Raw genomic sequence first — 23716 nt, forward strand, 5'->3', positions numbered from 1 at the left:
GCTGAGTCCTGAGCCCAGAGAGGCTGTGGGGGAAGCTGACCTTGGTCCAGACGGAGGAGGATGCTTTGGGGATTGTCCAGCTCAGCAGCAGAGATGATGGAGCCCTTTGTATTTGCCCAGAGGAAGAGCTGATTCTTGGTAGTGGAGGGTGGCAGCTCTGTGATCACGGCTTTGGGGGCCCCTTGGAGGAAGACCAGCTTGGAATCCTGGAGAGACACGTGGAGGCTCAGAGTGCCATTCCTGGGCCTGAGTCCCCTCTGTCCCGTGCAGAAAGTCAGGAGGTAATTTGAGGAGGCGGCTGGTTGGCTGAGCAGAGGCGGCCAGGGCTGAGGCTAGCGCATCTGAAGTCAGCCCGCAGCCCCCTAACAGGGGCCCCCCAGAGCCAGATCTGCACCATCTCCTTTGCATACCTGGGGGCCTGGATGGACATACCTTGGTGTGCAAACACCACCCTCCCACCCTTTCATAGTCATCCTCATTCAACCCACATTTATGACCTCAGGTGGCTGCCCCACATTCTAAGGGTCTATGAAGGACAATGCCTGCCTTGCCCATCCCTGCATGGTGCCTGACGCATAGTAGGCACTGAGAAATGTTTGTCGGACTTTGTGCCGGGCCCTGGGCCTAGCACTGGGGATCCTGACATGGCAGGTTCACCCTGATACCTGGCACACAGCAGGTGCTCCCTGCACATGGGAAGGGAGAAGGGAGAAGAGAAGAAATGGATGGATAAAAGAATGAGTGAAAGAGGAGTTCCCATCATAGCACAGAGGAAGCAAATCTGACTAGGAACCATGAGGACGCGGGTTCGAGCCCTGGCCTCACTCCAGTGGCTTCAGGATCCGGCGTTGCTGTGGCTGTGATGTAGGCTGGCAGTTGTGGCTCCGATTGGACCCCTAGCCTGGGACCTCCATATGCCTTGGGCGCAGCCGTGAAAAGACAAAAAAAAAAAAAAAGAACAAGTGGAAGATAAACAGGGATGAGCTCTGCCTGGGCAATATTACCATCCAGAAACCAGCCATTTCTGTCATCTGAAGCAACAGAAGAGAGAAGATATTATTTAATAAGAAGCAAAGGAGCGAGACACGTCCTCTGGAGGGACAAGGACGAGAAGCTGGGTGTCTCCAGCACCTCATTGCCTCCACTGCGCGTGCTTCAGGAGAGACCCTGGGGGACCGGGGAAGGAAATAGGAAGGATTTCCTGGGGCAGGTGCTCTGTTGAAGCCAAAGGATTCAGAGAAAGCTTTTGGGCCACTGGCTTGGAGTTCTTTTTCTTTCCATCTCCAAAGCCAGAGGCATTGCGCCAAAGCAACAGCAGCATGAGGGCTTCAGGCTAGATACTAAGCGGGACTGCCTGACAGTGGCAATAGGCAAGACAGCATAGAATGGTCCACCCGGAATGGAGCAGGACTTTAACAAGGGGGCAAAGTGATGAGCACCTGGGCGAGGAACCCAGCCCCCACCCCATGGAAGGGCTGGAGCAGTGGTTTTTTTTTTTTTTTTTGTCTTTTTGCTATTTCTTGGGCCGCTCCCGCGGCATATGGAGGTTCCCAGGCTTGGGGTCAAATCGGAGCTGTAGCCACCGGCCTGCACCAGAGCCACAGCAACGCGGGATCCGAGCCGCGTCTGCGACCTACACCACAGCTCACGGCAATGCCGAATTGTTAACCCACTGAGCAAGGGCAGGGACCGAACCTGCAACCTCATAGTTCCTAGTCGGATTCATTAACCACTGCGCCATGACGGGAACTCCTGGAGCAGTGGTTTTAAGCTGGAGATCTAGATCCTCAGGGGGCACTTTTACCCACCTGACCCTCAGGGTCATCTCTATAAAACCGGGAGGTACTAAGAATTCGAGGGCAAAGCATTTGTCCATCTCCTGGCTCTGGGTCTGGCACAGAGGCCTGCGCCCCCAGTCAGGCTGTGGCCCCAGTGACCTGGCCTGCCTCGGCAGCCTCTCTGTCGCCTCCAGTGGCATCCTGACTCCGGAAGCTGCAGGCCAGAGGCCGCCCGCCGCCCTGGCGGTGCCCCCCCACCAACCCCGTGTATTCTTGGCCCCGGGAGGAAGGCGTGGCTGAGGCCAGGCTGTGGCTGCCGTGATCTTCCGGCTGCCCCCTGCATCACTCAGAGCCCCTGGGGCCTAGGTCCCTGAGGGTCCAGGATTGGGAAGGGGGAAGGGAATGGAGGAGATTTGAGAGGGAGGAGGAGAGGTGGCAGGGCCTCGCTTGCCTGAGCGGGGAGCGGAGGGACGGGCCCCTTGGGGTTGGTCCAGCTCTGTCCTCCTGGTTAGTTTCCACCTGCTCCTTCCCTCCCCAGACTTTGGTGCTGGCCAGCTCCGGCTGCCTCTGGGCTGTCCCTGCCATCAGTCCCACACCCACAACTTCTTTTTGGGTCTGGCCCGTCTCCCAGGCCACCGTGGATCGGGGTCTGTCTTCAGGTCCCCAGCTCCTCTCCCTTCCTCTAACGCTATGGTCTGAGCGTCGGTCTGTTCCTCCCACAACAGGCCCGCCCTCTTTCCGTTTCCATTTTACGCTGCTGTTCTCTCCCACTCGTTATCTTCCCCAGGCTCTGGCTCTCTCCCCTCTGCTGTAAACAACAGCTGCTCACATCTGGGGGCCCCCTCCCAGGGCCTTCCATGTGGAGGAGGCAGTGGGATGGTCCACCCCTGTGCCCCCAGCCCTGAGCGCCCCCCTGGTTGTGGGGGTTCAGCCAGTTGACCTCCTCTCTCTAGGTGGACATGTCTGTGCTTCAAATTTGAATTTTTAAAAAACACTTTTTCTCCAATGTAGGCTGTGTTCGTTAGAGCAAATCTTGCAAATTCGACAAAATGGAAAGCACAAAACGGACAGTGTCCTGTTCTCACTCCCCGGCCGTCACCACTCTTAGCGTTCTTCCTGACCTTTTGCCCCTCTACATAAATATTTTCAAAGTTTTTGTAACCTTTTCAAAGACAGTGACAAGATTATTTGATGGAATATCATTGACTCCAATTCTCCCATTGGACAGATGGGAAAATTGAGGCTAGGAGCGAGGACGGGAGTTGGCCAGGGTTGCACTTGACCCTGATCCCCAGCTCCCGCTGTGGACTCCACCCCAGGTCCTGTTACCCTTGGGGTTCTCTCTCGAGGGCCCCAGGAGATGCAGCAGGCCAGGCCCTGGCGACGAATGTCAGAATGAAAGAGAGAAGCAGAAGACCTGGGCCCGCAGAGGTGACCCGCAGGGGCCTCCCGCCGTCAGGGCCTGAGGCTGGGGTTGAAAGTAACACACTCACGTAGGCCAAGTGGAGTGGGATTTCTGGAACCTGCAACGTCAGGTGGATATTCTTGTTCACACTGAGGATCAGGAGCACCTCTTGGGGCCGGGCGCCGTTTGGGTTGGTCATCTGGACAGTCAGCTCCAGGGTTGACTCCTCCTGAGATGGAAGCAGGCAAGAGACACACACACAGAGCAGTCAGCTTGCACAGGCTGTGCCGCCCAGATGAGGCGTGACCATTTCTTTTCATCCGCTTCCACTCCATTCTCCCTGCCCAGCTGGTCTGCCCCTGTCTCTCTGAGCCCAGGACCGTGCCTGGCCCTCAGGAGGCACCCAGAAAATAGTTGCTGGACAAATGAAGGAAATGAGTCCAAGGAAATCCAAGGAGTTTGTTTGTTTGTTTGCCATGGGTGTGGTCAGAGGAAGTTCCTGGGTCAGGGACCAAACCTGCGCCATAGCAGCGACATGAGCCGATGCAGTGAAAAATCACCAGATCCTTAACCTGCTGTGCCCAAGGGAACTCCACCCAAGGAGATTTACTTAAAGCTGCAACGAGCCTGAACTTTATCCAGTACTGAGTCGAGGTTTGTTATTTCCACTGAGCACCTGCTCTGTACCAGGCCTGTGAACAGGTGTATTGACCTAAGTGTACCCTGTGCCCTTTCTCGGTCCCTATGCAAGAGTGCTGAGGCAATATTCTTATTTGTCTGACTCTTTGAAAGTACTATAATAGTGGGAGTTCCCGCTGTGGCTCAGCAGAAATGAGTCTGACTAATATCCACGAGGATATGAATTCGATCCCTGGCCCAGCTCAGTGCGTTAAAGGATCCAGCATTGCTGTGAGCTGTGGTGTATTTCACAGATGAGGCTCGGATCTGGTGTGGCTGTGGCTGTGTCCGGCAGCTACAGCTCTGATTCGACCCCTAGACTGGAAACGTCCATAGGCTGCATGTATGGCCCCCCCAAAACGTCCTACAATAGTACTCCCCATTTTACAATATTTTTGTTTGTCTTACAATTTTAAAGTACTAAATACCCATATTTTTATTGATAGAATACCATTATTTTGATAACATATAAGGATGTGAAGTTGAAGTCATTTCTGTCTTGAGAGGTACCGACTGCACTAAAAAAAATTTTTTGTGGCCGTGCCTGTGGCATGTGGAAGTTCTGGGGCCAGGGACGGAACCCGTGCCACAGCAGCGACCCAAGCTGCGGCAGTGACCACACCACGCACGTCCTTAACCACTGAGCCACCAGGGAAGTCCCTGACTGCATTAAAATTTTTAATTGATCACAGTGTATGCATTTAGGATGCTTTCATAACAACAACAACAACAATAATAATACCTAACACTTACATAGTGCTTACTATGTGCTTGGTCCATTCTAAGCGCTTTACATGTTGAGTCATTTAATCCTCACAACAACCCTAAGAGTTATCATTGTTATTCTCACTTACCAATGAGGAAACAGTACAGAGAGGTTAAGTCGTTTGCCCATGATCACACAGCAAGTAAGGATGGAGCTAAAATGTGGACCGGGGCAGGCCTCCCCTCTCAACCACTATTCTGTCCCATGATGTTTTTCTTTTTCAATTTACTTTAATTTTTTTTGGCTTTTTAGGGCTGCACCTGCAGCATATGGAAGTTCCCAGGCTGGGGGTTGAATCGGGCTTGCATCTGCCAGCCTACACCACAGCCACAGCAACTTGGAATCCCAGCGGAGTCTTCGACCTACACCGCAGCTCATGGCAATCAATGCCAGATCCTTAACCCACTGAGAAGGCCCGGGATCGAACCCCCATCGTCATGGATACTAGTCGGGTTTGTTACCACTGAGCCACGATGGGAACTCCCCATCACATTTTTCTGTACCTTCTTATTCCCAAGAAGAAAAAGAACACAGCAATCCACAAGGCAGAGCTTCTATTGCGAGAAGAACCCCTGCTCAGCTAAAAGCCTCTCTGAACCAGTGGCATATGAACAGGTGACTCCTGAAGCTGAGACAGGTATGTGACTTAGAAGCCCCACCAGGAACGCACAAGGACAATGATGAATGCAAACGCTTTACAGAAACACAAACTCCAGCTGCTTGCAAAAGCTGTCAGTCTCTCCAAAGAGACAAAAAGCTGACTCCCCCAAATCTCCTCAAACTTAGCAAAAATGGGAAAGATAGTTCAGGATGAAGACACCAGTGGAAAGATTTTAGATTTAACTTCTATTTATCTCCTGGCCATTTCCCCAACTGATATTACAGAGCCAGAGAGAGTGTTTCAGCTGCTGGAAAAATCTGCCCAGAAATATTTCCGTAACTCAATAATGACACCATAATCACTCTTTGTAAAGGTTTGCTCTTTGAAACAAAAAAGAGCAAAGAATATTATTTCACTTTCAATGTTTCATAAAGGAGTTCCCGTTGTGGCTTAGCGGAAACTATTCCAACTCGAATCCATGAAGATGCGGATTTGATCCCTGGCCTCCTCAGTGGATCGGGAATCTGGCATTGCTGTGAGCTGTGGTGTAGGTTGTAGACACGACTGGATCCGAGTTGCTGTGGCTGTGGCTGTGGCGTAGGCCAGCAGCTGTAGCTCCAATTCGACCCCCTAGCCTGGAAACATCCATATACCCAGCTGTGGTTCTAAAAAAAAAAATCGTTTCATAAATAATTTTTTAAATGAGCTATTTAGGTTGCCTTTCTTTGCTCTCTTTCTCTCTTTCTCTTTTTCTCTCTTTCTTTCTTTCTTTCTTTCTGGCTGCACCTGCAGCATACAGAAGTTCCCAGGCCAGGGATAGAATCTGAGCTGCAACTGATGCCGCAAAGCCGGATCCTTTAACCCACTGTGCCAGGCTGGGGATCGAGCCCACGTCTCCACAGCAACCTGAGCTGCTGCAAATTCTTAACTCACTGTGCCACAGCGGGAACTCCCATAGGCTGCTTATTTTTGAATAATTACGTTTATGTTAATTTCTGGTAGACTGAAATGATATGTCTCAAATTTAAGTTTGGATAAGTTCACATATTTGATTAATGTTTTCTAATGGGTTGATAACTTTTGGCTTTTAAGATATTTTGTTTCAACAATTTTTTTAAAATATGCATCCTTGGAGTTCCCGTCATGGCTCAGTTGTTAATGAATCCGACTAGGAACCATGAGGTTGCGGGTTTGATCCCTGGCCTTGCTCAGTGGGTTAAGGATCCGGCGTTGCTGTGAACTGTGGTGCAGGTTGCAGACGCCGCTCGGATCCTGTGTTGCTGTGGCTGTGGTGTAGGCTGGCGGCTACAGCTCCGATTTGACCCCTAGCCTGGGAACCTCCATGTGCCACGGGAACGGCCCAAGAAATGGCAGAAAGACAATATATATATATATATATATATATATATGCATTCTAAACACTTTAAGAATTAAATACTGGATTTAATATCATATTTTGGTGAAATATAAAATACCAATCTAAATACCAGAGTAACATTTTGTTCTAGGATAGTGATCGCTGCTTGAAATTAACCAGAGTGAAGGGAAGCCCACCCCCCCGACGTTGGCTGGTGATTCCAGGAAAGGCCTGGGCACAGCTGACATGTCTGAACCCACCCCAGCTTTCTTACCTTAACTGCCTATGTATTATTAACTTGAACAATTGAATATGATCACACAACCCTGTGTTTGTGATAAAAATCACTCACCTGTCCCCCTTTTTAGGGTCGCACCTGCGGCACATGGAAGTTCCCAGGCTAGGGGTGGAATCAGAGCTGCAGCTGCCAGCCTACACCACAGCCACAGCAACACCAGCTCCGAGTCATGTCTGCGACCTACACCACAGTTCATGGCAGGGGCAGATCCGGATCATTTAACCCACTGAGTGGGGCCAGGGATCAAACCCATGCCCTCATGGATACTAGTTGGTTTTGTTTCCATTGAGCCACAAAGGGAACTCCTCACCTGTACGATTTAATTTAATTTAATTTTTTTAGGGCTGTACCCGTGGCATTTGGAAATTTTCAAGCTAGGGGTTGAATCAGCGCTGTAGCTGCCAGCCTACACCACAGCCACAGTAATGTGGGATCCGAGCCATGTCTGTGACCTACACAGCAGCTCATGGCAATGCTGGATCCTTAACCCACTGAGCGAGGCCAGGGATCGAATCTGTGTCCTCGTGGATGCTAGTCAGATTCGTTTCCGCTGAGCCATGGTGGGAACTTCCTCCCCTGTACACTTTATTTTTTATTTATTTATTTATTTATTTTTTGTCTTTTTGCTATTTCTTTGGGCCACTCCCAAAGAAATATGGAGGTTCCCAGGCTAGGGGTCCAGTCGGAGCTGCAGCCACCGGCCTACGCCAGAGCCACAGCAACGCAGGATCCGAGCTGTGTCTGCAACCTATACCACAGCTCACAGCAACGCCGGATCGTTAACCCACTGAGCAAGGGCAGGGACCGAACCCACAACCTCATGGTTCCTAGTCGGATTCGTTAACCACTGCGCCACGATGGGAACTACCCCCCGTATACTTTAAATGCAGATGTTTTCACAATAAAGCTGTTGAAAAAACCAACAATCGAATATCACTAATCTCACATGGTTCCACCTGAGCTGTGCCCGGCCCTGGGCTACGCTCTCACCAAAGCAGGGTCACGTTCTCTCCCCTTTCACAGATGCAGCCGTTGGGGCCCAGGGACGGCACCTGCCAAGGGGACTTCCAGTGAGTGGCAAAGTCAGGTACCCAGCGCACATCCGAGTGGGTGCCAGACCTGGGCAGCCCGCCTGGACCCCGTCCTCCCGCTCATCCCTGCTGCTCCCAGACGGTCCCCACAGATTGTCACTACCCAGCACCCCCTGGCCGCCTCGCTAGAGGAGTGAACCTTGAGGCCCACACTTGGTGAGGAGATGGGCCCCGTGGTTTGGAGATGCCCTGGGCTGCAGCGGACGAGGCCATCCATCCTCTGCCCTTTGGTGCATGCCCAGGGGCCGAGGCACTGCAGGTGACAGAGAGTGGCCGGGAGCGCAGCCCTGGAGCTGGGAGGAAAGAGCCCTGCGGATGTCCATTCCTGCTGCTGCTCTGCAGCGCCCGGTTCTCTGTGCCTCAGTGTCCCCATCTGTTGGGGGGGGCAGAGGGACAGGGTCGGGAACTGCAGTGAGGTGGGGCTCTGAATAAAGGAAGTTAAAAAAGGGAAGCAGAGGTCAGGGTCGGGTCGTGATGGGGGTGAGGAAATTAGGAGACTGGAGCTTCGTGACATTTGTCAGGACACTCAGCTGTGCTCCCCCGGCTTCCCCACCAACCCCACCACTCAGTGGCCACCAAGTCCCCGTCCCCTGTAGAGCTGGGGGCTGGGGGGAGGGCATGGGGACGGAGGCCCAGAGAGGGACAGACAGGGGCCAGGGCCACACAGCAGGTGAGCCGTGAGGAAACTCAGGAAGGCTGGAGAGCTGGGCTCTGTGGGGTCTCTGAGCTCCCAGGCCGAGCCGAAGACCAGCCGGTTGCCAGAAAAATCCAGTCAGGGTTTCCACAGCAAACCCTTCCATCCCATGGTCCTGACTCATCGACGCAACCATTCACATGCTCAAACTTCCCTCTTCCCTCCCATCCCAGAGCCCAAAGGCAAAGAAAGGGGCCTGGCTTGGCCCCCACCCCAAGTTCCCCGTCTTCCCGAAGGCATTCTGGGAATTCTGGGAGCCCAGCCGAGGCGGGCAGGCCAGCCAGCCCCTCACCTCCAGCTCTGCGACCTGGGCCGGCCCGGCCCCCTCCCCGAGCCAGTGGGCGGGAGACCATGTTTCTATTTTTGGACCCATGTCCCAAGACGCCATTGTTGGCCCAGCAGTCGGTGGCAGGAAGGGGGGATTTCGGTGAGGAGGCCCTAAGCGCTAGTAGCCACTTATAGAAAGTCGCTTCCAGCAATTCTTCTAGGAGTGGAGACTTGGGGCTGCCTGTGGCCCCCACCCTCCTAGGGCCAGACTGGAGCCGGCCAGGTTGGAGCCGGCTGGCCCTGTGCTATCCACCCCGGCAGACTCAGACAGCACATGCAGGCCGGGGAGCAGGCCACGGAGGTCAAAGCCGGACTGACCTGCATTCAGACATGGGCTCAGTCATGAGTCTGTGACCCTGGGTAGTTCCTTCCCCCCTCTGAGCCTCGGCTTCCTGATCTGGAAAATGGGCTTCACAATATGCCCACTTCGCAGACTTGTGAGGATTCCGTGAGGATTTTCTGCCTGCAAAGCGGGTTGTTCAGGGCCCGGCTAAATACACGGTGGTCGATGGGTTTTACTCCCTCGAGTCCCTCCCTGCGCACTCATCCCAAGGGCTGCCATGTGGCTGGGGAGGTGGGCCTTGGGGCTGGGTGGCAGTTAGCCAGGATTGGGACATGCTTCAGCCACACCTCACTGCAGCATCCCCTCTCGGGGCCTCAGCCTCCCCATCTGTGTGGGGGGGAACCAGGCTCGGTGACGGTCTGGTATTGTGCGGCCCCTGGATTCCGTCCTGCCTCCTGGGGCTCCCGGTGTTTGGCATCTGAGAGTTGTGGTCCCCAGCCGGGTGACCATAGAAGGGGCTTCTAGAACTCCCGAGAGAGACACGCTACTTTCCCCAGCTGAGGGTCCCTGGTCAGCCCACGCCCTTCCCACCTCCCCAGTTCATTTGTCTGAGAGGCCAGCACTGGGCCCCCGCCTGGGGCTTCCGTGCTTCTCAAAGGGGCCAGGAAAGAAGGCAAACTCTGTGCTCCAGGAGCTTTGGTGGAAAACAAGGCTAACGTCCCCAAACAGCCAGTGACACCACTAACCTCCTGGGGATGGCCAATCCGCAAATGCTTAGACACACGTATATATATTCCCTTCCTTCCACTGTCCGTCCGTCCGTTCATCCATCCGTCCATCCATCCATCCATCCACCCATCCACCCATCCAACGTTTATTCTTGGTGACCCTGAGCTGGACACCAGGGATACAGCAGTGAAGAGCAGATCTAATCCCTGCGTAGTCTGTCCAGCCCCCCCAATCCACGCCCCTCCACCAAGCTTGCCCTTGAGCTCTGTAAGAACTGGAACAAGCACACAAATGGCAGCCCTAGCCCCAGTTCACCCCAGTTCTCTTCATGTGGACACATACGGACAACCCAGCCCGGATGCCCAAGCTCGGCCGAGCAGCTCCCTGTATCCTTCCCCGCCATCGCCGAGTCAGTACCAGGGCTGCCCACCTCTGCCTTCCCCATGAGTGGCTCCAGGGCAGAGGACAGGTCTGCTTTCTCCCTGCACCAGCAATGCCCACCCTTAGTCACCTGGGCCACCCTCCAGGTGTAGGGAACCTGACCGCAGCCACACAGTGCCCGCTCTAGAGGAAAGGACACGAAAGAGCCCCATCCGACCCCAGGAGGAGGCTCAGCACAGTGGGGCAGGAAATTCTGGAGTCCTGGGTACCCAGGGCAGCGACAAGGGGTGGGATGCAGGTCCCTTTGGCCCTGAAGATCCCCCACCTGGAAGCAGGCCAGAGCGGGGCTGGGAATCGTGGGGCCCAAGTAGGGGCTCCCTTGCCCAGGTCTGAGGACTGCCCTGCCTCCCACAGCCCTTTCTAGCCTCCCAGGCTGGTCTGGGGGAGCTGGTGGGCCCCCTGCTTTCCTGCTGCCTGAGCAGTCTTGTTTGCTCCTCTGGCCAGGAGGGAGTCAGTGCCAGAGCCCAGCACCAGAGCCTCTCTCTGCGGCGGGGGGGGGGGGGGAGTGAGGTGGCGTCGGCGCCCCGAGTTTGCCCCGAAGTGGGGTGAATCATCGGCTGCCCTGGCTCTGGTCTGGCCGCCTGGGGTTTGTTAGGAGGACAGCAGATCTGCGTAGTCGGCCTGACGGGAACCGCTGAGACACCAGGCCGGTTTCCTGTCTCCGCGGGTCAGGATGTGACCCTGGGCCCCCTCCCGGAATCCAGGCTCCGGCCTGCCCTTCGGGGACCCAGCGAGATAGAGCCCCTGCCCAGCGGCCCCTTCATCTGTCTGCAAGCCTCCCTAGCACACACACTCCCCGAACCTCTCTTCCCCGAGGCTCTTGGCCGCCACAACTCATCTGCTGCCCACCCACAGGAAATCTGAGGATTCAGAGGCCACGCAGGGATGGACAGGAAAGCCGTTTCTCTGTGCCAGGGTTTGAAGGCGGCCATATGTCGGGAGGGATCGGGCTGGCTGCTGAGACGGCCGCCACCCACGCGCTTCGGCTGCCAGCTCGTGTTCTTGCCTCTAGGCCTTTGCTCATGCAGTTCCCCTCTGCCTGGAATGCCCTTGCCACCCCTCTCTGTCTGGCTGGAGTTTCTTCCCTAATGCCCCCTTCCCATCCTATGTGGTGCTCATCCTCCCAGGGCCCAGAGATCCTCGACCCCCTCCCCCACTGCTGCTTCCATCACTCGGGACCAGGGCTGCTGATGCTCACCTCTGCCTCCCTCGGGAGAGGCTCAAGGGCAAGGCCAGGTTTGCTGTCTCTCTGCACCTTCAATGCCCAGCACAGGGTGGTCACAGAGCAGGCACCTGGCGAGGGCTGGTTGAGGGGGTCTGTTGGGCCGTAGACCCCGCTTCCTGGGGGCTGTCTGGGGAGGAAGTGCCTTCCAGGGAGACCACTGGTCTTTCAGTGTCACAGCCGTAGAGTCTGGCCCCCTCCTTGGGGCCAGGAGGCCAAGAGCACCCAGTACCATCAGGCCAGAACTCCATGGCTCCCTCCGCAAATGGATTCACAGCCCCCACTTCAGCCCCCAGCAGCAATAACCCTTAGGGATCAAACTAGTTGACTGACGTGAAGATATTCTGGACACGTAGTGAGCCCGGCCAAATGAGGGTATCAACAAGTGAGACAGGGAGCCCACGGAGGAGATGACCTCATAACAGCAGGCAGGAGTTCCTGTCATGGCTCAGTTGTCACGAACCCAACTAGGATCCATGAGGACACGGGTTCCATCCTTGGCCTTGCTTGTTGGGCTAAGGATCTGGCATTGTCAGGAGCTATGGGGTAAGTGACTGGCGTGGCTCGGATCTGGCGTGGCTGTGGCCGTGGCATAGGCCTGCAGCTACAGCTCTGATTGCACCCCTAGCCTGGAACCTCCATATGCCACGGGTACAGCCATTAAACAAACAAAACTACAGGCACAGCGACTGTACACAGAGTTGTGGCTTTGGGCAGGTTGGCGCTCAATATTTTGCCTGCTGGATTCTCACCGCCCCCTGGTGAGGTAGATATGATTATCTTATCATCTCCACGTGTTTCCCATAGAAAACCAAGGCTTGGGAGAGGAGGTCCAAGGTCATGCCCCTGTCAGGGGTCAGGAGGGTAAGGTTCAATTCGAAGATTATCTGGCTCCAGAGCCCAGCCGTTCATTCAATCATTCATACATACATCCAGCCAACAGTCATTGGTCTACTCCAGGTCCTGAGCCAGATCTGCTGCTCCATGATTCTTTGGTGAGTCCTGGAGCCCAAGGAACGCGTGGCTATTGGAGCGCAGGGAAAAGGAGCCCTCTCTGCTTGCCCAGGCACAAGGTACTGGCCACTGACGGATCCAGAACTGGAGCCCCCTTTTCCCCGAAACCCAGCCCTCTTCATCACCACCTCAAACAAACACACCCAGCAAGTCCTGGAGCCTGCAGCCCGGCTCCTTGAGTTAAAAGCTGGACACTCCATGGGCTGAATTCTTCCAAAGAGGCAGAGGGTGACGGGGAGATTGTGCTGTCATCAGCTCTAGGATGATGTGTTGCAACGGTACCCTGTCATGCCCCTAAAAACCCTCTAATGACTGTCCCTGCCCACAGGATAAAGACCGAACCCCTTACTGTGGCAACGGGGCCTTGTTCATCTCCCCAGGCCTGCCCCGTGGTGAACCGTAAGCTCCCGCCACCGCAGCCCATGTGTGGCTGACCCCAGTCAAGGCCCACTGCCCTGCCCGTGCAGTCCCTCTGTCCTCTGCTCTTCCCCTAGGCCTCCTTCCACTCCAGGAGTCCCTGATGGTCCTTAGCATTTTTGCTTCCTCCAGGAAGCCCTGTCTAATCCCACAGCAGCGGGGCTACCCCTGCCCGGAAGGCACTAATCGCCTGGCTTCTGGCTCTCTGTCTACTCCCCTGTCTCCCATGGGCCTGGGCGCTTGGCCAAGAGCCTTCTTTGGCCACTGTTGAGTGATTGAGGCTAAGGGGGTCCCGGTCACCGAGAAGAGGCACAGAGACCTGAGCATCAGAACCAACAGAATGAACCTCCAGAAGGCAACCTCATTTTTCATGCCATCACCCGACTTGAAAAACACTACAATGGCCATGGAAACCACAGAACGTGTGTGTGGCACTATCTGCACCTTGGGGATTATCGAGGCCCACAGTCCTCGCGGCAGGCAGGGTGGTGGGGAGCAGGCCCCCCGATATTGGTGGTCTGGGCACCGTCTTATCACTGCACAAACGCAGGGCAAGCTAACAGTTTCGGGGGCCGCAAGTTCATCCCAAGCTGACACCGCCAGATGTGGCCACCAGCCCAGGCAGGCCAGATGCTGCCAGAACACTGAGACCCACTGGGGAGCCAGGTGACGGCCTAGCTTGGGGTCTCCGGGGATCTAGTGTGAACTCTGGCCTCAGGCATGCGATTTCACCTCTCTAGGCCTGCCACAGGCCGCTCCTCCCCAAAGTGGGGAAACGGACCCTGACAGAGGGGAGGCTTCGTACACGTGAGGTCCTTAAATTAGTGCCTGGCCCTCGATAGGCTAGCACGGAACCTAGCACACAGCAAGCGCTCAATAAGTGTGTTATTACTATTCTCAAGAGGGACTCAGGTAAACTCATGGTGGACCTTCTTGCAAGAGGGGAGAGGAGTCGCTGAGATGATGTCATCTGGGAGGTGTCTGGGGGGCTACCTGGCCGGGTCACAGTGTTCCAGGGGTGACATTCCAGGAAGGGAGATTGGGGCCCAACTGAAGGCAGCCCTTTCTCAAGGTCAAAGCTGCCTAGAGTCGAGTCATGTCCACTGAGAAGCAGTGAGCTCCCCGCCACTGGAAGTACCCAAGCAACAGCTTGCCTGGCTCTTCCCTCCATTGCTGGCCAAACCCGGCCCTCCCCACCTGGGTCTTGTGGGGGCATCCAGAAGCCTGCCCCGGAAATGCTGCCCCTGATGGGCCCTGTGAGCTACCCATGTCACCTTCCTGGCAGGGACCCTGGTGAGGACGCAGCCCACTGCTCCAGGGACAGCCACAAGGAAGGCTCCCTTCATCCCACGGACCCATGGCCGTTTTCTGGACCCTCTGCCATTGGGCACTCACCTTTGAGAATTCCAAGAAGAGGATGTGGACGCCCATGGTGGCATTGGGGACGTGAGCCACACAGCCCTCAGAAACCTGGCTCGTGGTGTATGTCACCTTGGGGTCCACAGGCTGTAGGTTGCAATGGACTCCTTCTGCAAGACCTGCTAGGGAAGCATAGGCAGAGAGAGCTCCAGTTAAGAACAAGGTGGTGAAAACTGCTCCCACTTTCCAAACATCACCTGAGGGCTTGACACCGGCTAAGGGCTTTATTGCATCGCCACGGCTACCCTATGAGGTAGATATCATTCTACCCATTCCACAGATGAAGAAACGGAGCCTCCGAAAAGAAAAGGCACTTGCCCAGGGTCACGTTGCTAGTAGGTGTAGGGTTGACAGATAAAATGCAGGATATCCGGTAACATTTGAATGAGTCAAAAAATAAGTAATTTTTTAAAAGTATAAGTATCTTCCAAACATTGCATGGGCCTTTTTTTTTTTTTTTTGCTTTTTAGGGCAGCACTGGCAGCATACGGAAGTTCCCAGGCTAAGGGTCTAATCGGAGCTGCAGCTGCCAGCCTACCCCACAGCCACAGCAACGCAGGATCCAAGCTACATCTTCGACCTGCACCACAGCTCATGGCACCATCGGATCCCTGAACACTGAGCAAGGCCAGGAATCGAACCTGCCTCCTCATGGATGCTAGTCGCATTTGTTTCGGCTGTGCCACAATGGGAGCTCCACATGGGGCATGCTCATCCTAAAACTTTTTTCACCGTTTCTCTGAAATTGAAATGTAACGGGATAGCCTATATTTTCATTTGCCACACCTGGCAACCCTCAAGGTGGGCAGGGCCCACATGTACCTGCACCCAGGCCCCCAGGCTGGTTTGCGCCAAAGGGTCTGCGACCACACACCCCCTCTTGTGCCTCAAGGCGGCTGGGAGGAGCGGGCCGGGGAGGGTTGAGCATCTCCTGGACGCGAGGGACCGAGGGAAGCCCAGGTTCGGAGGGCGGCAGAAGGAGCAGGCCGCAGAGCCCGCCGCCCGGAAACACAGGTCCTGAGGGAAGGGATTGGAATGTCACCCTGACCCAGCAGAGAAGGAAGAGGAAACGAGGCCCCTACACCTCGTCCTAAGGAATGTGCCGGGGAAGAGGGGGTGCTCCGGAGGAGGGAAGGAGGACAGAGAAGGGGAGACTGTTTGGAAGGTTGTGTCTCCATCTTGTCGCGCTCACTTCCTGTTTTCTTGGAGATCAAAGATGGGCGGGGAGGGACGGGCCACACGTCCCGCCGACGCCAGCTCCGAGGGGCCGGGGGGAGGCGTCTTCCGAATCCCAGGCTGTGGGGCTGTCTTTGGCCTGACCCGGCCTCCTTCTCCGCTTTCCACCGCCTCGTTGGCTCAGGACCCCCAGAGGTCAGAGAAGGACGCAAGATGGCCGCCCCAGCCGCGGCCACGGCCACGGCCACGGCCACACCACCCGCCAGCAACACCTCGGGAAGGGCAGCTTCGGGACAAGGATGTTTGGCTTCTAAGTCCTTGCCGTGCCCTCCCCCCCCCCCCCCGCCGAGCGCCTGGGTAACAGGCATTTGCGGGAAAAGCAAGATTTTAACCTGGAGCCAGGCTGTCCTGGGTTTGAATCTCAAGCCCAACCCATCGTAGCTTCTGTGGCTTTGGTGAACTATTTCACTCTGGGCTTCGGTTTCCTAGTGAGCTAAGGACTGTAAGCACCCATACTACCCATAAAGGTGGTTGAAGCCCTTCCTAGGACAATCATTTGATTGGCTTAGGCCACTGGTGAAGAATCAGCAGTCTAAGGGGACAGGTGAAATGGTGGGATGGGGTGGCCAGCAGGTGAGGGCCCTCCAAGAGGGAGGTGGCTGGTGTCTCAGGCTCACGTAGACTCAAGGGCTGGAAGGTTCTCCTGCTCTCCCACCCCCCGGGACCCTCCAGGCCCCTCCGTGCGCCCCCCATGCCCTGTCCCTATCAGTGAACCCTTCTTGGCTGTCACCTAGTCCCCCTCTGCAGGTGGGTGACTGAAGCCCGGAGAGGCCAGAGTCACAGCACACGGCTGACCAGGCCGGGCTTGGACCTACTCTCCCCACACGACCCGGGGTCTGGCCCGCAGATTAGCGCAGCGCCTTCTTCCTTCCCTTCGGACTTTCCCTGCCCCCTCCCCAGACTTCCAGGAACCCCAGTTCCTCCCGGATCACTGGGGCCGCCCGGGGCCACCTCCTCCATGCCGTCAGCGGGAGAGGCCACAGGCCTGGCCATTATGTAATGATCAGATAACAGGCCAGGCTGGGAGATCAGATAAGAGGTCCATTTATTTTGGGGCCTTTTCGAGTCCTGGCCGCCCCCACCCCGCAGACGAGAATGGGGAGACAGGAGGGAGTGTGACGCCCGGGGCCCGTCTCCCGGAGCCGGAGGCGGGCCCAGACAGAGCTGAAAACAATCCCCTGGCACCAAGGGAAACTCCAGGGCCTCCTGGGACCTGGGTTGTTGGAGGCGCCGCTGGGGGCCTGGGTGACCCTGTGAGAGACCGACCGACTGACCTGGAGCCACTGCTCTGCCTCTGTCCCCTCCCTCTCTGCCCCGACAACCCATGAGCACAGAGCCACCCTGGGGACTTTCCAAACGGCTACCCCAGCACCTGGGGAGGCTGAGCGGATAAGAGTCAGGCCAAGCCAGCTCTGGAGCCAGAGGGTCTGTGTGGAATCCCAGCTCTGCCTCTTAAAAAGCCAATCACCATGAGCAAAAGCTTCATTCTCTGAGGCTGTTTCCCCATGTGCAAAATAGCTTCCATCATGCTTACCGGGCACCAGGGACTATTTTGAGGTGTTCCGTGAGTTTATTCATTTGATGCTCACAGCAGCCCTACAAGGTGGGTACCAATATTATAACCATTTGACACATGGGGAAGCTGAAGATTAAGGAGCTGCAAGAATTAGCCTGAAGGTACCCAGCGGTTAAGTGGCAGGGCCTGGATTGGAATCCAGACAATCCAGCTCTAGGGCCCAGCACCCACTTTGCAGGCTGCGTGAGGCCACGCACGTACAGAGCCTGGCACCCAGTAAGTGCTCTGGACCCAGTAGCTGCGACTATTTCATGAAACCAGGACAGATCCTTTTTAAGGATCTTTTCTGCTTTTTCTCTTCTTCAATCACCCAGCCACCCTTTGCTCCTTTCAGGGGCCAGTCATGGCCTCACAGTTCTCCCTGCTTTCAGCCCACGACTGCCCCTAAGCCTGGCCACCAGCGAGGCCTCAGCACTCCTCTCTCCAGTCTGTCCAGGGCTGCCCAGTGCCCACGGGTAAGGCCACGCTCCACAACCTGGAATGGAGTTTAAAAGTGCAGGGATCTGATAGATGCGGAAGGTTCAGATCCTGATTCTGCCACCTTCCAGCTTCCTTCCCACACCTCGGTGTTATTATCTATAAAACGGGGGTGGTGATCCTCAAAATACCTTCCTCAGAGGGTTGGCCAGAACACTGGTCAGTTGACGCATGCACAGTGCTAAGCAGGATCCTGGTTATTTATGTTCAGCAATGGGGAGATGGAATTTTTCCTTCAAACACACCTTGTTCCTTGCCTTTGCCATGGCTTCTCCCAGACTAATGGGTTTCCTTTTTTTTTAAGGGCTGCACCTGCAGCATATGGAAGTTCCCAGGCTACAGGTGCAGCTGCTGTCCTACACCACAGCCATAGCAATGCCAGATCCTTAACCCATTGAGCAAGGCCAGGGATAGAACCCAAATCCATGGATACTAGTCAGGTTCACTACCACTGGGCCACAATGGGAAACTCCTGGTCTTCCTTTATTTGACCACTTCTGTTCAACTCCTATTCATCCTTCAAAACCCTATTGTGAGAATCTTCTCATCAGAACCCATCCAGTTGTGCTCTATGTGAGAGGGCCAGTGTAGGTGCAGGAAAGGGACCAAATGTGCAGGGTGGGAACGTCTGGCATCGTCTCCCCAGAGACAGCATGGTGTATGGTAAGGCCTGAGTCCCATCTGCTCACTTTTTTTTTGTCTTTTTGCCTTTTTCTAGGGCTGCTCCCTTGGCATATGGAGGTTCCCAGGCTACAGGTCGAATCTGAGCTGTAGCTGCTGGCCTATGCCACAGCCACAGCCACAGCCACAGCCACGCCAGATCCGAGCCACATCTGCGACCTACACCACAGCTCACGGCAACGCCGGATCCTTAATCCACTGAGCAAGGCCAGGGACTGAACCCGCAACCTCATGGTTCCTAGTCGGATTCGTTAACCACTGAGCCACGACGGGAACTCCCACATCTGCTCATTTCTGAGCTGTGTTATTCCAGAAAATTCCTTCAGCTGGAGAATGGGGGTAACGGGAGTGCCTGCTTCATCAGGATTTTATGAAGGTTAAGGCTGACAGTGCACATGACAAGCCTAGAGCAGTGGCTGGCATTCAGTAAGCACTGAATCTGTGTCACCTGTCATATTTGTCTCTTCAGCCCCACCTCTGTCACGGACATTGAAGTCTGCTCAGCCCTGGGTAAGAGTCCTCTTCAGCTGCCAGGGCTGAGGCCCCAAAGCTGGGGCTGGAGCTAGAAGGAGGGGCCCAAAGCCAGGGCAATCAGGGATCCAAGCCTCCCAGGCCCAGGCCACCAAAGGTGCTGGAGAAAGAAGCTGGGTTGAGGAGCAGACAGCCTGAACCTGTCACTTGTCTTGAGCCTCAATTTCCTTGTCTATAACCTGGGCATAGAGACACAGGGCTGCCTGATGCCTTGGGGACACAGAAGAGCTGGTTCTCTCCCCGCCACCCCCGCCCCCGGTCAAGATCGGGTCCCCGAGCAAATAAATAGACCAGGCCAGACCTCAGAGGGCCCAGTGCTGACCCACCTGCGACCATGAGAGACAGAGATTCATTCTTTCTCTCCCTTTGGGTCTTAGTGTCACCTTTGGTCTGGCCGAAGTGAGAACCTTAGTGGTCATGCCCCCCTGCCCCCCGGGACACACTGTCCCCAGGGGGCCATTGTCTCCTGGATCACACAGCTCCTGCTCCAGCCTCTTTTTCCTCCTGGCAACTGGGAAGCTGGCCCAGGGTAGGTTCTGAGAGATGGCAAAACTGTGGTTTATACCCCACATCCCTAGCCCGGTCTTCAGACAGTCCCAGGCCCTCATCCAGGGGGCCAGCAGCAACGGGGACTCCAAGTCACCCCTCCACCCCATCCTCCAGAACACTCATCCACATTTAGGAAACACTCTTTGATCCCAGCCACCCAGCCTGGGCCACGCACCTCCACTTCTGGGACTCCATCCAAGCGAAATACTCCAAAATACAGGAAAAGGTGCATGTACCAAAAACGTGCATCATAGTGGTATTTATAACTGGCCCCAAAGGGGAAACCACCGAAATATTCAACAATAATGAATTCACTAAGCCAACGATGAGATGGCACATCCAAAGAAGAGACTATTCTATGACAGAACACTGTAAACCAGCTATAATGGAAACAAAATCATTATACAAACTAAAAAATAAATAAAAAAAGGATGGGACCTGGTGAATGGTCTAGGACCCATTGATATTAAACAGAGCAGTGGTCCCCTTTGCATCCCACCATACCTAACAAAAAAAATAAAATAAAATAAAACAAAAATAAAATAAAGAGGAGAATATTCTAGAAGCACATTGGGATGGTTTTGGAATCCACGCGACGACATAGAAGAAAACTTCTGGGACGTCAGAAGAGTACACAAGAGCTCCAAATTTGATCCACCTGCATTAAAATTAAACAGCTAGACAAAAGCTAGTAAGCAGTCCACCAGCGTGCTGGTATTAATAAGGGAGCCGGGGAGGTCATTTTTCCCCCTCTTAACTATTTTATTTGAGGAGCCAACTAAAGTGAACATGTGGTTAAATGACTTTTTAAAAATCTCTACGTGTTTGTCCTTTATTTTATTATTTTATTTTTTTGCTTTTTAGGGCCGCACCTGTGGCATATGGAGGCTCCCAGGCTAAGGGTTGAATTGGAGCTGCAGCTGCCGGCCTACGCCACAGCTCACGGCAACACCAGATCCTTAACCCACGGAGTGAGGCCAGGGATCGAACCCGCAACCTCATGACTACGAGTTGGGTTCATTACTGCTGAGCCACAACAGGAACTCCTACATGTCCATTCTTTACAAAAAAAAAAAAAAAATCTAACAGGACAAAATAAAAATTGCGTCTTGGAAAGTGAGAATCCCCTAGAGGAACCTGGTGCTAAAGAGCAGGGACGTTGGGTTTTTCTTTGTGTGTATTATGTGTTATCATTATTTTATTCTTACAGAAATGGAGTCATTGCTGTCTGGGCGCCTGACGGTGTGTTCCCAGACATACATGCATAGCCCTGTAGCTCTAAGATCTATGGCTTTTTCTTGGTAGTAGCTGTGTGCTATTCCCTTGCCTATAATCCATGTCGTGGGGCCCAGGCTGGCAGACAGGGGGTGTTTCCAGTTGTCTGGTTTTGATTACAGATACCTATGGACAGAGCTGGGCAGGTGACGGCATGGCATTGGCGTGACCGACTAAGTAAGTAGGTTACACACGTTACAGTTTTGAGAGATTCTGCCAAGCTGTGTTCCCAGAAGGCTGGACTCAGGTTTGGGGACCTGTTTGGTCCCCTTTTGACCCCCTCCAGCTTGCCTGAGTCCCTAGCACTCCTACCCCCTCCCCTGGCGCAGAGATCAGGCTTCCACCTCTGGGCCCTGGTCCCCACCTGCCCTCCACGGACCTCCATTTCCCAGACTGTGAGGGAGCTGGGTGCCTTGGAACGATGAGCCCTTGAGTCTCGGTGTCAGAAGCTCCTCGCAGGAGCAGATGGATATGTTATCTGGGGCTTTTCCAACTGGCTGTTAAACACAGTCATTATTCAAAATTAAATTGCAGAAGCTTCCAATTAAAGAAGTGTGCATCTATGAGAGTCATAAACGTCAAAACTGATTACTTCCTCATTATTTTATCCCCTTTTATCTGTGCTCCTGAGGTTATCGACACCTGTTGTATCCATGTGGTGGAAAGAGCAGATAAATGTATATTACTGTGCGGTGGCCCTGACGCCGTGTCTGGGGAGCTGGTAGCTCGAAATCAGCCGAGTGGGGACGTTTACACCAGGGCCATTGACAAACATGGTCTCCCCACCCCCCCCACCCCGCTGTTAATAATTTACCAGCACACGGCTGCCTTCCACCCGACACAGCCAGACCCTGACGATCTGGGCCCATCTTTCTCCAATGACCTGGACGAAGAGCGGGATCTCAAGCTAGGAAGGCTGGGGCTGTGGGAGGAAGGCAGGGCGGCCTGGAGGCCAATGGTGGAGCTCAGGTGGGGCTTCTGTCTGAGCGGGTCCCAGCCTCCACTTCCTCGCCTGTCAAATGGAACCATACAGGCTGCCATCTTGCTGGGTGATCGGGAGCTGAACCAAGACAGGGTCAGAGCCAGGGTTCGAGGGAGCCGCCGGGGCAAATCCCCGCTGGGCCACTTCATGTCTGCGACTTGGTCTCCTGTCTGTCAGTGAGGCCGGGGTAAGAGCTTTACGAATGGAGGATGAGGGGTTTTAAAATGCTACGGGGTAGGGGAGGGTGGGAGAGGGGTGGCCAGGCCACCACCACTGCCACCACCGCTGTTCCCATCCTTTCCCCTCACCCCATATCCTTCAGGGAGGTCCCTGATGTCCCAGAGGAGAAGGGCTGTCCACGAGGCCATGCTGAGGCTTTAGGTGGCTGAGGGACCGGGCACAGGGAGGCCCACAGTGAGAGCGATGAGGGTGCCTCTGCCTGCCCCTCATCTGGTCATTTCGGAAGGCAGCAGAGGCCACGATGGCCCGGAAAAGCCCCCAGGCTCAGGAGCCTCTGCAGAGCCCCGCATCCGGCCTGTGCCCCCATCTCAGTGGTTTCTTGCGAGACCAGAGGCAGAGAGAGGGCTCGGTCTGTCTGAAGGGTTTGGGTCCCAGGGAAGGGGAGGGTGGAGGGTTTTAAAACTAATCATAAAACAACAACAGCATAGACACGAGCAGCCGGCCTGAGGGGTCTCTACAAGTACCGCCTCACCACCCGACTTTCCCCACAGCCCCAGGGGAGTTCTGTGACCACCCCGCTTGGCTCAGAGGCCCAAAGGCCATCCCCCAAGATCACACCAAGTAAATAACATGAGATTTGAACCCAGAGCCCACGTTCTGACTGTGAGGCCATGCGTCCCCCCTCCCCACACGTTCCTTAGATGAGACACTTAAGGCCCAGAGAGGGCAAGAGAATCTCCAGGAGCTGCCCAGCACGCTGGGACCTGGGCTTCCCGGGGAGAAATTGGACGTAGCTGGGAGGGCACAAGCCAGAGGCCAGGGTTAAGGAAAATAACTCATCCTTTTCTGCCTGAGTCTATAAGGGCTGAAGGTTCTGGTCCTGCCAAATCAGGATAATTCGTCACCCTATGGTACCCCCAGGACAGGAGCTCAGGGCACAGGAGCTCAAGGCACAGGGAGGCCAGGAATACTTGGGGCCTGGTCTGTGCCCCGGGGGCCGAGTCTCCCCACCCCGGGTCCCTGGACACCTACCTGTGGGGCCGAGGCTGCAGACGGCCAGCAGCAGGGCGATGGCCTGGTGGAGCACGCCACGGTCCATGCTGTCCACCCTGGGGTCTGTGTGCTGGGCCTTATCCGGTGTCCAGGGGCAGGGCTGCCGACGGGCGTGGGGGCCGGCGTGGGCTCTCTCGGGGACCCAAGGGGAGCAGGCAGCTGGAGCGACAGCGTCCCTGCTCCAGCCTTCTGAGGTGGCGGCCGAGGGGTCAGGAGAAGTGGGCACGAGAGCGCAGGAACGGGCCGGGGGTCGCTGGCCAAAGGATGAGCGGGGAGGGGCGGCTGGGCCTCTGTGGACGGCGGTGGCGGCAGCGGCCGGCCCGGCCTGTGGATGCGGATGGAGGCTGGGGTCTGACCGGCAGCAGTGGGGAGCTCCCGGCTCATCCAGCCTGGCCCGGGGAGGCAGGAAATGCGCTTCCTTAGAGAAGGGGCCGGGCCAGGCGGCCTGCCAGGCGGGGAGAGGAAGTGCCACGGGCTTTGTCGCTGGGTGGGGGGCCCTGGGGCGGGGTGGGGGGGGCATGGGGTGGGAGGACCCAGGCTCCAGGCTTGTCTCCCTACACACCCCACCCTCCCTCCCATCGCACCCTCTCCAGGACTGGCTGGTGGGGAGCATCTGGCAGCCCCCACAGGGCAGATGCAAAGAATCATCCCAAGAG

General features: G+C 55.5%; 1 protein-coding gene across 2 annotated transcripts in view; it reads right to left on the reverse strand.

The window, feature by feature from the left end:
* The window catches only part of ENG (endoglin), a 33819-nt gene extending 10335 nt beyond the window's left edge, over positions 1 to 23484 (reverse strand). Inside the window, exons 1-4 of one of the 2 annotated variants that reach the window (XM_047768492.1) lie at positions 23040 to 23484; positions 14497 to 14639; positions 3272 to 3412; positions 41 to 206 (exon numbers count right to left, since the gene is read on the reverse strand). In XM_047768492.1, coding sequence (XP_047624448.1) covers positions 41 to 206; positions 3272 to 3412; positions 14497 to 14639; positions 23040 to 23106 — 517 coding nt within the window. In that variant the 5' untranslated portion in view covers positions 23107 to 23484. Of the gene's footprint in view, positions 1 to 40; positions 207 to 3271; positions 3413 to 14496; positions 14643 to 23039 lie in introns of both variants that reach the window. The other variant, XM_047768491.1, reaches the window with a different exon arrangement.
* Positions 23485 to 23716: the final 232 nt, after the last annotated feature.

Source organism: Phacochoerus africanus, chromosome 2, assembly GCF_016906955.1.
Source record: "Phacochoerus africanus isolate WHEZ1 chromosome 2, ROS_Pafr_v1, whole genome shotgun sequence".
Lineage (NCBI taxonomy): Eukaryota > Metazoa > Chordata > Mammalia > Artiodactyla > Suidae > Phacochoerus > Phacochoerus africanus.